This window comes from Aulostomus chinensis, chromosome 17 (assembly GCF_037954235.1).
Source record: "Aulostomus chinensis isolate RoL2024-O1b breed Wild chromosome 17, RoL_Achi_v1.0, whole genome shotgun sequence".
In the NCBI taxonomy this organism is placed as follows: domain Eukaryota; kingdom Metazoa; phylum Chordata; class Actinopteri; order Syngnathiformes; family Aulostomidae; genus Aulostomus; species Aulostomus chinensis.
In genome coordinates this window covers 23,241,275-23,257,073 of record NC_141336.1, presented here as the reverse complement: position 1 = coordinate 23,257,073, position 15,799 = coordinate 23,241,275, and the positions used below count along the sequence as shown (strand labels likewise).

The following is a 15,799-nucleotide window of genomic DNA, read 5'->3' as shown; positions in this document are numbered from 1 at the left end:
TGATCCTCTGATTCTGAATGTCTTCCTGGAAGATGCACGTAGGCACAAACAGAGCACCGACTGCCCTTATCAGCAGTAAACCCTCTGAGAGCGTCTCTGCCAGACTAATATTGTTCTCACGTGGTGCCCGTGAGTTTGACAGATGACACAAATGTTTTGTTTATTTCTGAACTTGTTCCCCCTCCTTTCACATTTCATTTATTAGAGAAGAGCCAATCAAACCGGCCTTGAATACTGTGGAGGAAGACCCTTCATAAGGCTGATGGTTGCTGCTAAAATCATAACAGCGATAAGTTTGGTCATCCGTAAAATTCCTTGATTTCCTCGTTGTTGTTCCTCCTCAGACCACTTGCAACCAAATGTTACAGCACATCTGATTTGATCTCACTTTCCATCATTCCATCATCAAACAAGAGCAGCACTTTGCAAAAGTTGTAGATTCAAATCTGTCGTGTCACTGCCCAAAAAAAAAAAAAAGAGAGATTACGGTTCAGATGGACACAAATGCACAGAGATGAAATTTAATGTAGAATTAACTGTCCCTGCCCACCCAGGCAGACGACAGCACAACTGTCTAAACCAAATCCTTTGGCCCATTGTCCATGCACACGTGACAGCACCACTCTCTGTTCGGGCTTGTGAAAGGCCTGGCCTCCCAACATGAACTACTGAGCAGAATGTGCACTTTCAGAACAGGCGCAGGAATGCATTGCATGCAAATCTAGCATGAAATAATGTCAGTTCCTCCACTGTCAGCTTTGGTCATTTGTCAGCTGAAGCTGCAGCTCAACGCTCACCACTGAGATCTGCACTGGAATAGTTGGGTGATGTCACCTCTCAGGAATGCAAGTCGCTATCTGTGCGGTGTGCTCATGTGTCCGTACCGTCCAGTGCATGTCTATTGTTTATATGAAACTGATCATGTTATCTTTTGGTCTGGCCAGTTTTTCACATCAATCACATAATTTCTTTATGAGAAGTCTTTATATTGACCACCCAGGGTGCTGTATTCAATGTTTTTGAGGAAGTGATGCGTGACTGAAAGCACTGCTGCTGCTCTGATACTGTACAGACTATAAATGTGCTGTGTGTGTGAATAGGGACCATGTCTTTCTATTGCATTAGAATCACTGCTTGTCACATTATGGCCTCTGACCCTAACAGGGCAAGACCGATGTGGCTTCCTCAAAAGCCTGAAGCAGTAACTGTGGGTGGGCTGTGGGTCTGGTGGGGTTCCTGGGAGAATGAGTGTTCAGTGTCCCAGGTGATTTGGCTGGGAGCCATTGGCTTTGTAGGGGGAGGAAGGAGTTGGAGGGCGAGTCCATTAGTCATTAGACGAACAGCCAGACAGTAGAAAAACAGAAGGGCATGCTGGAGAGGGCATGTCTGGGGCACCAACATCCAAACGGTGGCACAGCTCCATTGTGTCCTGTGACAGGGTTGAATAGCTACTTCATGTCAAAGTCATGAGTGGGACTACTTTACTTCCCCATTGGACAAAACATGCAATTTTTACACACCAACACACCACAGATACAGAGGTGAGCAGGCATGTGCCACGACGCCATGAAGGGTGTAGCCAGTTTCCATCACAAAATTTGCATTGTTGATGATGAGGGCTTGCTTTTCTTTTTTTTCTTCAATGTTTCATTACCCAGAAGTCTTCAGTCAATGCACTCTGCACGAGTTAGTTGTGATTTCGTATCTTCTTCAGTTTGAATCTCCAGTCTCCAGTGAATTCTAGAACAGTAATAACCCTCACAAGTGTGCATCCTTGTGTGGTTTTCTTTTGCATTTACAGTTCAAATTTATTTTTTGCATCTTTGTTCCTGCACTGTTTTGGTACTCAATACATGGGGAGTTTTACAGGAAATAATATGTGCCTGTACTGGTCGTAACACAGAAGAAAAGTGTTGGCTTATACAGCATGAATCATTCCTGAATTTCATTAAATGTTGGAGGATAAAACCTCTAAGCACATAGTTCGGTCTGCACACTGTACACTCCAGTAGTTGACCCGCATGCCATTTCTAATGGAACTCTGGGAACTAAAATGCACTTGCTATTCCATAAAAAACACGTCATCAAGTCAGTCAGGATTGAACAGTTAAGGATTGTAGCTGGCTGCTGTAGTTTTGACATCCAAGGCTGGTGTTGGGCCAGTCAGTTGTGTGGTCCTCTCAGCAATCTGGCAAAACAATGCCAGTCTCTTAATCTCATCTGCTTTTTGGCATCTTGTTCCTCCCTGTGCCAGCGTGGCACTGCTCCCCCATCTCTGGTGTCGGGTGCTTACGTCAGGATGTCTTCAACCCCCCCCCCCCCACACACACACACACACACAGCCCCCCGGAGGAATGGTCCTCATTTGTTGAGCCCAGAAACAACATGTGTATAAAAATGTGTGCTGCAGGCTTGCCTCTGACCTTTTATTTATTGCCTCTTTGTGTCTTTTTTGCCTTTGCGTATGGTACTTGTTATTGGGTCAACAAGTTTTATGACGGCTTCTTGCTTGTCATGAATTTATGTCTTGGCGGCTAGGTGGTCTACTGTACCAACAACTGAGTTCCCAAATTTGAATTTTTCATTGAGAGATGAGAGGCTGCCAACACTGTCCGGAGTCGCCCTTTCACAGATGAAACACTCAGACTGTCTGTGTCAGACTGGAAATAATCCGTTTGGTTTGGGCGAGAGGTGGCGCCTGGGTAGAGTGTGCAGGAAGCAAGACAGGATGCAGAGTAGGCCGTGGTCACATGGCCGGTTCATAACATGTTCCTAAACATCCAAGACTCTTGGTATTCCTTGCAATTTGTTTGACAATTCCAGCATCGACCCTACCAATAGGAGTTCTTGAATCAGGTTTTCTCTCCTCTTTTCCATTGCTGTTTCTTTCTGTGTGTAAAGACCAGCATTTGTATTTGTCGCTCTCTCCTTCACAACAGTTGCATGATTGAATTGTCATTGACAAGTACTTGCTCTCTCTGGAATCTCTGGACAATGACCAGCTTAATTCACACACTGGCCTAATCGGATATATTACACAGACTTTGTTCCAGTGAGCTGGTGACTTAAATCTCTTTAAAGTGTTGATTCAATCATTGGAATTCACCAAAGCAACTCTTCCAGGTCATGTCCCAGTCATTCAGGGCTACACAGCATGTTTGAAAGGAGTTGTGTTGATTACGCCAAACTGCTACCTACTGCACAAGCTTTTGCTTGAGATTGCAGTTTGTTACAGGAAAGCAGTTGCAAACAATTTTTTTTCGCCTCTCTACATTTTAAGTTTGTGCCTGTGGGCTTTTTAACCTACAAGACTGCTAATGCACTTTGGAGTCGAGAGGTTCATGTTGACGTCTACTTGTGTCAAACCTTCACGTCATCAAACATCACCGGTTCACCAGGATCACGACCATTCCACTCTCCAAGTGTGTGTGAGGAGGCAAACCTCATGCTTCGTGCTAGTTTAAGAGGTTGTTCATTACTCTTTACTGCCTGAATTTAGCATCCACATCTTGTTATGATATCAATATTCGGCCTTTAGCAGTTCTATTATTATGGGGCAATACTATCTTGATGGCATCTGACAACAAAAAAGAGCTACAGTGGACTTCAGATGTGTGTGGGTTACAAATGCATGAATTTTGTGTTGTTGCATTTAAGATGAGAGGGTGGAGCAGGCACAGCGGATGGGGGCAAGAATGGCTCCAGTGAAACGCTTTAATGCAGGCGCAGCAGTTTGAGGAGGAAGAAGGAAATGTGCAGAGTAAAAGTCAGTGAATGATGCAGCTTTTTCTTAATTTATGTGAGCGTGCACGAGGGACGGTGCAAACGGGGAGTCTGTGTGGGTTTTTGTACGTCTGATTTTGTGTTTGGTGCTGAAAGCATTGTGTTGTGCGACAGATGTTGGGGAGAGAATTGAAATAACGCAGGCACAGATGTTTGAGGGGCTGATCTCTGCATTGACATACACCTCTACTTCTATCTCTCTCCTCCACGCACACTCACAGTCACACAGCAGAAGCCGACTCTCCTCACTGCTGCTCCCTCCTCCTCCTCCTCCACTGACCTACTTCTCGACGCTGGGGATGAGGCGATGAGGTAGTGGGCTGAATGAGAAGTGGCAGCAGTATCTTTCTTTATCCCTCCCTCCCTCACCTCCTTCTCATCCCTCCCTCTCTGTCTCTGTCTCTCTTTCTCTCCCTCTCCTTCTCTCTCTCTCTCTCTCTGCTCGGCTGCTCTCCAGACCCATCAAACGCAGAGCTGCCAGCAGGCCTCGTCTCTCTGCTTCAGGGCTCTTGGTGTGTGAGTATGCAAAATGTGCTTACATCTGAATCTTGAGTGGGAGTGTGTGAATTTTAACACGTGGGAACATGTGACTGTGTGGACGTGAGCACAGGACGCAGTGCGTTTGTTGCATGGAAGCATCAAACCAGCCTGTATGCATTTGTGCAGATATTCTTGTCTGTACTGACAAACAGTTTGGAGTGATGAATCTTTACATGCACCTACTTCTTTCTTCCACACACACACACACACACACACACACACACACACACACACACACACACACACACACACACAGGGGTTAAATTAGCACCAGCCTACAGAGATCCCGGCTTTTACCTTGTCAGTGGGAGCTTCAGTGTGCAGAGGGGAAAAAGCGTGTGTTGTTAGTTTTCTGTCAGAGATGTGTGAGTACTCACTGGCACTGAGAAAGAAATCAGAGTACACATGATGACGGACAAGTGTGTGCTGCAGAGAGGAAAACGAAGTCAAAGTGTATGTTTTGGGGAAATTATGTGCTTTTCCATCACCGAGATGAGAGTGCTTGACAGGGATTGCACCTAGCGTAGCTTAGCTCAGCATAAAGCAGGAGAACGGAGCCAACTCAGTCTTACATTACACAACGCTAAAGCTGTCACCGACCCGCTGTCTTCGCACAAGACGCTAATATTCTGACATTGGTTACAATTGTGTGTCTTGCTGATAAACTGAAGTTGCATTTACTGGTATTTGCCGAGAGTGATTGTCACAGTTGAGTTTATTGCCAGCTCCTCGAGCCAAATTGGACGCGCTACTCGGTGCATTCTTGGTCATGACCAGGACTGGGTGTTATTCAAGAATTCTTGAAACCAGTATCGTAATCGCATTCTTTACTTATTCATTCTGGTACCATAATCAATACCTTATCTTAAACACCATTTCCTGAACAAGGCTTCTCTTGGTATAAATTCAAATCCATTTTGATAAAAAGCTGCATTTTGCATTGCGTTTTAGCTCCTTGGCATTTCCACGTACATCACTTCTTTGTTTCACCTCCTTCGTTGTGTGTTTCAGCACGCTGGCATTTTTCCACTCAAAGCAGTTTTACGACATCACAAATAAATCACTACTTGTAGATTTTCTCCTCAGTTGTTGAAATCTGGTATTGACTGACAAAACATCTTTCTGTTTTAGTGCTGAAGCGATTCAGTCGGTGCCATAAAAGTATCAAAGTTTGATACCCAGTTCTGGTCATGACCCACAGGTGGATTTTATTTGGGTCGCAAAATAATTTTCCAGAATATCTTCTACTGTCTTTTTAAGATTTTATATCTGCAGGTGTTTTCAATAATGTGAATAAAACAGAGTTGTGATTTATCAGTCATGTATCTTTTTAAAACTGACTTTCTTTTTTTTATATATGCAAGATAACAACAAGTGATGCAGCAAAAAAAGGGAAAAAAAAAAGGTTGGAGATGCTGATTTATTCCCAAAGTGTCGTTACTCATAGAGAACTAAGAGAAGGAAGGATGGCAAATTGGGTCCCGATGTTCTGTCGCTTCTAAAAACGTAAAAAAAAAAAGAAGTTTGGGAAACACTATCTTAGGGAGCAGTAGAAGTATAGGAAGGTATATTTTTTCACTTTGTACACAGGCAGGTTTAATGCCTTCCATGCCATTCTCCAAAACAGAGCAAAAAAACAAAAAAAAAAGCATAGTTCCCATAATGCTGAAATGCTGTTTTGAAGAGCAAAACAGTCTTTGAAGCAAAGGAAGGCATGAGCATAAGGGAAGAAGGAAAACAGGAGTTCACTTGGAGGAGCTGCGAGAAGTGGCAAAGGAAAACGACAGATGTTACTGTTGGAAGGGAGGAGGGGGAAAGAGGGGAGGGGGGGGGGTGTATGTCACTCCATTCACCCTGAAAGAGCGGAATAATAGAGGATGACAGTAAGTCAGAGAGAAGCGAGAGATGAAATCAAAAGCCGGGAGATGAGAAGGGCACATGTGTCAGTGCACACGGTGAATTTGGATGAGGTTTTTGTGGCGTCTCCACCAGGCAGTGATAGAGGTTGCAAGGATAGTCTCCACTGTGCTCTCCTCCTTGTGCTTCCTCGTGTATATACAGTATCTACTATTGCTGCGTATATTGACTGTGTATATTTGGATTTCTTGGCCTACTTTCCCTGGCATGGGCTGGAAGCGGGCCAGCGGAACTGGTGCTGAGTGAAGACTGGCCGCACGTGGGGCTCAGTGGGAGGGTGAGGATAGAAGCAGACACACAGGACAGGAGCTGTAGGTTGCATCTGTTGCTGAATGACTTTAAAAACCCCCGTCGAGTGGCCTCTTTTCCATGAGCCCGCGCCAGCTGTACAGCAGCAATAACTAACTTAGCACCATAAAGATTTGGCATCAGCTCATTCTTTATATTATAGTAATAAAAACAATAAAAAGCTGTCTCTGTTAATAGTCTGAGGCAGAGCGCTTTTAAGTGTAACTGGATGTAAAAAACATCCCTGATCAAACTCCCTGAAGTGTCTTTTTTTTTGTCATCTCACTGCAGGGTTTATGCTTGATTATTTTCAGACGTAGGTGGCAAAGGCTAGAGAGCACAAGGGGCACGTGCATGAACACGGTTTATGTTCCGTGCACTATACTTGACCCACAAAGTGTATTATAGGGCTGGGTATAAAGGATGTAGATCACACTGGATGATGCGTGTAAGAGTTTGCAAACCGGAGGCCTCGAGCAGCTTTCCCGTAGGTAGTAGTTGGTCTCGATTTGTATCAAACTATCAATAATAGCTTTAAAATACCATCAAGATACCGAACAGTGAGTGCTAGAGAGGGAAATGACGCTTTTCAGGGGGAATATCATTTTAAGTTGGAGGAAAAAAATGTGACAGAAGGGATGGAGATTTAATTGCCTACCAAGGAATAAAGATTGTGGCAAGTGGCAATGTTTATATTGGCACAGGAATCAAGACATGCACATGCACGGGCACGTTCCTTTTTTTCAAATCATCTGAAGATCCTCCTAGTCAGGTGTGTCTTTGGGCGACCCGTCTACATTACCCTGCAGCACCCCTCTCATGTGCCTGCCTATGTTCTAGTTTGACGGTTCCATTGTTGCAGTATGTGCAGAAAGCAAAATGTGCGAGGTGGCTGCTGTAGCTGAGAAAGAGGCTGTGTTGGAGTTTGATTTTGGGTCTCCAGTGAGGTGCTGGTTTTTGAACAGGTTTGGTTCAAGATTTCATGAACCAACCTGCGTTCTCACCAGTTAAGAGCAGAACCTTTGGATCGTTGAAGCAGAGAGTTTGCCTCAACACCTGCACTCCAACCAGGGCTGTTGCGGTGGTAAAACAGGCGTGTCAGTGTTAACGTTCAGTCCCCCACATACTGACTGGATGCCTACTGTATGTGCGATAAGAAGAACTGATACCCAATCAGAATCGTTCATTTCATTGATTCACACGAGGTTGATGCAATGCTTCTTGGTGGGTCTCGGACCACACGACCTTGCAGATATTCACACCGTCACTTTTAGAGCTAAATCCTAGCCGACTGAATATTCTTAGTCAGCTAAAGCCCCAGTGTGCACCTATAGCCGATTTATGCCTCCGGGTCCTTCAGCAGGTCAGTCCTACCCTGTTGGGGGGTGGGGGTGTTCAGGAATTGACACCTCCGCTATCTTAACACACTCATGGGTGAAGTATGGAATTTATAACTCCCACAGGCGCTTGTAGGTGCCACACATGCTGCAACATTGCTACCGACATTCAGGTGATGCAACAGCTATGAAAGAAGTGATTGTAGAGAATAATGTTAGATACTAATTCAGAAAATTGAAGGTTGCACTTGCATTTCCATGTTTAACAAAGGGGGAGAAAAACAGCTTTTCTGTTAAAAATAACCCGCCGTTTGCAGTAGCCGTGCACTGCTCTGCTCTTCTGCACTGAGGTGGATGACAGAGTCAAGAAGGCGGAAAAGGCAAATGAGCAAAAGGGCAAAATGGAAATGTGGTGTTTTCTGTGTATGTTTTTTTTCCCCCCTCCTTTAAGCTCCTGTCGAAGCCCGGCACATTCATAAAGAATTTACCATGTGACTATTTATAGACGCTGCAGTGAGAACTCCTACGCTGAGCAAACGTGTGATCGCGGAGAGTCAAGATGTAATTTATTGTGCCTTCTTGTGGAAATCATAACCCATCCTTGCCTTTTAAACAGGTTGATGCATTACTTAATGCTTGCTCGGTTATGTATAAGCATTAATAACGGTGGTGAGTGGAGTGGCCGCTGTTAAACCTGCCTCAGTGGGATCTTGTTGTAGTGGCAACGTGGTTCACGGATTTGGCTCCAAAATTGATTTCTTGGTCGAAGATTTCAGCTACATTTCCTTGGCTGCACTATTAGCATAACAGGCTCGATGGCCATTCATTCACAAATGCAGTAAAATGTTGCATAAAGAGGAGTGTCTGCAACTGTGTGAACCGCTGTGTGTGCGTGCTCACATCGTGCGTGTGTGTGTTTGTATGCCAGTATGTAAAGATTGTATTATTCAATTATACAGTGAAGACCACCCATATCTTTTTTCGTAGCATTGAGGAAATCCTCTGGGGGTGTCTCTGCCTATTCAGCCCTCTGCTTCGCACGCACTCATGTACGCACACACACATGCACACGCGCCCCCCCCCCCCCCCACACACACACACACACACACACACACACACACACTGCTGGTAGAGAAAGGCCACTGCTGGGACAGCTCACAGTACAAGTCAGCACCAACAACACACACTGCAAAGGCACAATTGTACCTCTCAGACAAGAGGTTTCTTTGTTGAGCCGAAAGTGCGACCGGTGTCAAGACGATGATATGATGGCCGACCCTGCTGCCTGTTTGCCTTCTTGACTCACAGCAGCATCTCCATCCTGTCTCTCCTTCTGGGACAAACTAATAGGAATGAAGACAATTTTGAGCTGTTAGCAGTTCCTTGGCCCTCACTTGGTTATGCTTTGTGATTGGTAATCTCTCAGCGGTGAGGCTGTCCTGCATTGCACTTTAAGTAGTCAGTGTGTAAGTGTAGGCCAATATATGTGGAGTGTGGGTTGAGTGATGGAGGATTAAAAATGTATTGAACATGCTGCATTATGACATCAGACGTGCTCATGGTAATGCATTTAATGTCATTGCGCGTCTTCCTGAGTGATGGTGGAGAAGCAAACAGTCTCAGTTACCTCTTCTTCTCTCCCCTGCAGATCATGCCCACCAGATAGCAGCTTCGTCCTCCTCTCCACTCCCCCCTCCCTGCCCCTTGGCCCCTTCCTACATATTCCCGGTCCAACACCTCCGCCACCACCTGTGTCACCATAGCCACCATGCCCCCGAGGAAGAGGACGCGGCCTGGCCTGGGCTTCTTGTGCTGCTTTGGCAGCAGCGAGCCTCCGGAGATCAACCTGAAGGACAGCGTCCCTCTGCAGTTGCTGGAGTTCAGCGCCCCAATGCCACCCACCGAGGAGCTGCACGCACGTTTCTCAGAGCTGGTGGTGAGTAAAGATGGAAGGATAGGAGTGTTTGAGCAAGCAAGAGGATTTCTTTGCTCATCTAAAGCAAATGCATGTTACCATATCAGTATTGCAACAAGCCCTTTAGAATGTTTGGCATGGGATTGTCTTTTAAATTTAAAGGTTGACTCCTCCGGTCGTGCAATTTGTGGATCACCAAAGTGTGTTAATTAATGAAGGCTACTGCAATAATACCTAAGCATTCGTACTGCATTACTCAGTCTTTTTACTGTGTGAGTTAACTGCCTCCTGTCGAGTGGAAACGGTTAAAGTCTGAGTCTAAATCGTTGCAGTGAATTTCAGTAACATAATCTGCATATCTTGAGTACCTGTTGACATTCACTGAAATTCTAATGAGCCCCTTCAGCGCTTGTGGGTGCTGCACGAAGGGCCCATTTCCAGAATTATCACCACAGAGAAATGTTGCCTGTCAAAGTGAAAGCGCACAAGCAAATGTGGGCTAAATCAAGATGTTGGTACAATCTAAATCCTGGATTTGTTTGTCCAGCCCCTGTTTCTTCTTCTGCATGTTGCTCATTATTCTACCCAAACAGGATTAGGAATAAGAATTGGAAGGGATTGGGTCTAACGGAGTGTGTCTTGATGGTTGGATGAGGCCGCATTCCCAGCCCCCCATTCCACAAATCCAGAGGCTCATCCTTTCCACTACATACAGCCCACCCACTGTGCCCAACACATCCCATCCCGTGCCCAGATCACACTTGCTGGTCTGTACCGGTGCCAGCCTTGCATGGCTGTGTTGGCACGTACCCACGGAGTGGAGAGGGATCAGGGCACAGCTGTCAGAACGTAGACGTCTGCTGCGGGTTTCGGCTCCCATACAAGCTGGCTTTAGCTTTGCTGGACAAACAGGGCTTTCCTTTGGCTTTTGTTTGCTAAGTTCCTGACTTTTGGTCTCCATCTGAACTCCCCTGTAGTTCTTCCACTACCTTTGATTCCCTCTCTCAACGATGTTTTTCAGCAGTGTGGCTACAGGACTAACTCTGGCGCTGTCAAGTCTTGGAGAATGCTAAACTTTACTGCCTGCAGGATAAATTATTCCCACTGTCCAAATCAATACAAGAGATTAAGTGAAATTCCATTTGTGTGAGGAAATTATCCATCGTTATCAAGGCAGAGGTTTTCTCCATTGGGGATCCTTCCCCTGTATTTCCAGATAATTGACCTAAGTTAACCCTAAAATTGCTGTTTGGATCCCTCTATTATGACTGGCAATGCACACGCCATTAAATTTAGTAGTCGCGGAATATTTGTTGGCTTGATTTTGAGAGAATTTTTGGGACGTTGGGACTGTAGTATTCCAAACTCTGCCTCAGTCACTACTGGCAGTCCATGAGATTTGTATTTGATGCTCCTGATGGCCCAAATTGAACACGTTTTCATGGAGACGTTTTCGTACTTAGATAAAGGTTGCGAGGACTCTTGTGAAAGTGAACAGACGTGTGTTGGTTGGATAAAATAGAGACGTAGCTTTCATATGGGAGCACTTACCCAAATCCCAGCAGTCCTCACGGTTGAGCGGACTGGATGACCCACAGCTTATTTTGGGGTAAATATCTTGGGTTCGCGATGAGGCTGACACAAATGCATGAGCTGAACAAGAAGCAGAGCAGACGGATCTGTCCCTGATTTCAAAACCTCTTGCAGCTTTTTGACCCAGGAGAAAAAGAGGATTTGGCATTTTCTCATTGGATCTGGGCCCTTCCACATGTTGTGAATAGATTATTCTTGAGATGGTGCTTGGCCGGCTACATCTCATGGTGTTTTTCATAAGCTCAGATGTTTGGTCTTTGTTGGTTAGTGCTGAGCTCTGGTTTTGTTTTACAGAAGTATTCCAGCATTAAATGCGGCAGCGAAAGGTTAAAATTGTGCTAGAGCAACTGAGGGGGAAAAATAATGTTTTAGTTAAATGATCACTCAGCTCTTGACAGTTTGATTCATGTCTGCTTTGATTGGATGACCAATGCACAAGCTGCTCCTACCTGACGATGGTCGTCTGGCCAAGCCATCGGTCCTCCACATCTGTTTTACTGATCCTGCTGCCGATCCACGCTGACATATTTGACCGGTTGTCCAACAATCTGCACAACTCGAACTTGAGCAGTCAATCAGTCTTGACACAATGCTTGTAACTCAAGCGGAGAGCTTTGCTACAGGGGGAGGAAATAAAGAAATATAGAGAATAACATAACATAGTGCTGTTTCCATGGCAACAGGAGCCGGGGGGGGGGGGGGTTATTGTTATGAAAGCCTCTCCTGAGGAGTAGAATTGAACTCGATGGGGCCTCTGGAGTGGGAAAGACAGATCTGGGCCAAACGGAGGAGTAAACCGCCTCCACGAGTCCTCATGTCCATAATGGGGTCTTCCACTCTGTCTAGGGACTACACGGTGCCGTGTCAGCTCACAGTGTTAGTAGGCGGAAAGACTTAAGAGCAGACCTGTCGCAATAATATTCAATGTTAGAGGTACCTGCCCTCTTACCTGCTGCCCAGCGGAAGAGTTACAAATTACAAATACATAACATTTAAGCAAACATTTTATTTGAATTTCCCAAAAAAAAGAAAAGAAAAGAAAATGCAGCTTTTTTGTGTTTGCTTTCAGTAAGCGGATATTATGAGTTGGCACCGTCTCTTTTCCCCCACAGAGCCAGAAATGCTGTTTAATTTCCTCCTTCATTCCGTCTTTGTCAAAGACTGAATCACAGCGTCTGAGTCAAAATCCTTCTCCCTCACGTTTATACGTTACATCGTGTCAAGTCACCCTCAGCTCAGGTTGAAACCTGCTCCTCTTGCAGGTGGAAGTTCTTCTGTTGTTTTATAGTATGAGTTCAGTGTTAGTCACGTCTGAACATAATATTTTATGACATAAAAATAACTTTTCCATGGGGAAAAGCCTTAATTGCCTTGTTCTTTGAAGAAATACTCCCCAGTTCTGATGTGACTGATGCTATAGTAGCATTTTCTCTAACCTCGTCAGGAGTAACCGTATCACTGGAGTTGCATCTAAACCACAACCGTATCTACTCAAAGGACGCTGATCAGACCGACTCAGTCAAATAACTTCAAGCCTGACGAGATGGTTTCTTGTGTGAAAAATGCACATTAAAATTTATGATTGGAAACTCAGCTTCCCTGTCAAAGTTGGGCCAACCCAGGAAAAAGCCTGAGTAATAAACACGCTTCCAAGACTTCAATAAACCCTTCTGAAACCCTCTTGTGCAGATAACGAACTCGATAAACCCACGCAAATGAACCTGGAAGCAATCGCCACTGATTTGGACACAGTGATGAAAGACCACATCAGAGGATCTGATGAATCGCATCAATTAAACTGCACATTTGCAGCTGGCCACAGAAATTCCTGATAGCAAATACGCAGCCGTTGTGTCTTTTAGATCTGTGTTCGCTTCCACTAATGCTCCAAAGCTCACACGCATAGTTGATATCGAGGCCATGTGTGAAGTTCGGCAACGCTTCAAGACTTGACAGCGTTGTATTTGTTTATCATACAATTTCCCGATAGCCTCTTATCATCGTATGTGGAATTGCTTGTATTTTGGCACTTTAGTAGAAAATAAGTTGTGTTGAAGCAATGGGGTACTTGGCTACATGTCTTACTGGTGGCAAGTTTTCTTTTTCTTCAAAGAGAAGCCGAAGTGTAAGGTTGTTTGGGGACAGCTACGCTGGGATTTACAAGGTGCAGCTGATAGCAATGAACACGTTTGGTTTACTGTTGAAAGGTCGGCATATGGTTACAACGTGTTGACACATTGGAGACGGCCTGGGCTTGGCTCCTCTGTGCCACTGAAACACCGGCGGCTCATGTTGAGAAAAGGGAAAAGGAGGAAATGACTGACGATTTAGGGACACCCAGGGGGCTTAGACAGAGCTATAGAATACGATTAAAAGCAGCCACACAATATAAGTAATTAGATGAAACATTGGTCTCAAACCATTAAAAAGGAGGCCCAGTGTCACACCCTCCCAGAATAAGATGTATGTTTAGGTGAGAGTGTATGATCCACAGTCGATTTGGCCAAAATTATGTAATAGAATTGCATCAGCTCGGCCAAAATCTGATCCTAGCAGACATCAGATGAGTGTGTACTCTTTGTCCTGCCCACTCTTTCTATCTCCTCTTGTTTTGTTCCCGATGTGGTCATTCTTTCTTTCTAACTCTCATAATTTGAGATTGCCTTAAGCCAACCACTCTGGGCAGTGGTCCAGCTGTCCATTGTCAGGCAACGCAGCCTTCGGTGGCGTCCTCTCAGTTTGACTCTCTGTCATTGTTTTTAGCGCCACATAAATTCTCCATTTGAAGCCGTAATGGTAACATTCTTCATTTGTATCTTGTATTTCCAGGGAAAAAAACAGACTGTCTAAAACATAAATCCTCTCCTAATGTTCCCTCCAGTGTGACTTTGCAGCCGGATGCGAATCAAAAATGCGTTGCATAACCAGAGAGAATGGAAATGTTCCCCACCCGCTGAGCCACTGGGAGTGAGTTTCCTCCCCAGTGCACGCCTTGGGATGCACCATCTTTCCTTTCCCCCTGTCATTCCTTTGCATTTGGCTGTCTAAGTGGCTTCCCATCTTTAATGCTCTCTTTCTACCTCTGATTTAAAGCCAGCGGCGTCCTTTCTGCCTTATCACGGAAGTGGTCAAGCCTCGTTTGGACGAGGGGAGAGGCAGTAGGTGAGCAATGGCAAGCAACATACTGACTCGCCACAGAGAGAATATTATGAGTCACCTCAACACTGCAGCGTAACCTTGCAACATTTGATTGTTTGCCAAAGGAAGTAATGCTGCTAAATCTATTCACATCGTACCTTTAAAGCCGACCTTTTCTGGATTATAGTTAAAAGCTTGGTGTGATTTAGCATCCAGTAGCTGCGGGACAATGCATGTCGAATGCAGACACACTCCGAAACTCAGAGAATCTCTTTTTGGTCAATAATGGCAGCAACAGCTTCCTGTAGGTCCCCTTGAGGCCTTATATGACCTCCTGCTATCTTGCCTGCCTTTCCTCTGCCTTCCTGTCTCGCCCAGAGAGTGCTGCAGGATATACATAGCGTGTGTGTCACTGACCCTCTCAGCCAGGACTGTAAGACTTCACATGAGTCAAAGGCATTCAGGGTCCCTTCGGAAAAGCAACTTCACACACACATGCATATTTCCTGTTAAGGTGGAGTCTTACACGTTCTCAATCAGTTGTCACAAAGACGCACCCACTCACAGCCACTCTTCTTTTCCTTCTTCCTGCATACACATTTTCCTTCACATTTCAGTGTCAGTTTCCAGGCATCCACCTTTTTTTTGCTGCATCCTTTTTCTCCCCTCTAACGCCCGACATCCTCCTGCAGTCTGCACGCAATTATCCAGTATACTTCTGGAAATGAAAGTGTGGCCTCGACAACAACAGCAGGCTTTGCTCTGATATCGCCCTGCTCCTCAACTTTACATATGGTGCAGATGAATATTTAAAATCTCCTACAGACATGGATCATCTGTTTCCTGTTATGCAGATTAATTAATGTGGCCATATGATTCATGTGCCTTAATTATGACCATCTCAGGATGTGTTACAGTACACAATGTACATTACACCCACGGGACTCATGGAATAATGTATCAGTCAAGTCAGTTTTATTTATGTAGCGCCAAATCACAACAAAAGTTCTCTCATGACCCTTTACAAGTGGAGCAGGTCCAGCACCACACTCCGTCAATGAATCTACACCCAACAGTTCTCCATCAGCAAGCATATCAGGCAACAGCGGCGATGAAAACCTTCCTTTTAACAGGCAGGAAGGTGGAGCCGATCCAGGCTCCATGTGGACGGACTTCTGCTTTGACTGGTTGGGGGGAAAGAGAGCAGGGCAGAGACGGGGACAGATAATGGAGGAAGACAGATATACAGAAGGAAAGAGAGGGACAGAGATACAGGGAGAGAGAAAGG

At 45.2% G+C, this 15,799-nt stretch overlaps 1 protein-coding gene across 4 annotated transcripts in view; it reads left to right on the top strand.

The window, feature by feature from the left end:
- The window catches only part of daam2 (dishevelled associated activator of morphogenesis 2), a 99,250-nt gene that overhangs the window by 26,402 nt on the left and 57,049 nt on the right, over positions 1 to 15,799 (top strand). For all 4 annotated transcript variants that reach the window (XM_086183736.1, XM_086183735.1, XM_086183738.1 and 1 more), the window contains exon 2: positions 9,514 to 9,801. In XM_086183736.1, the coding sequence (XP_086039862.1) occupies positions 9,634 to 9,801 (168 nt within the window). In that variant the 5' untranslated portion in view covers positions 9,514 to 9,633. The remainder of the gene's footprint in view (positions 1 to 9,513; positions 9,802 to 15,799) is intronic.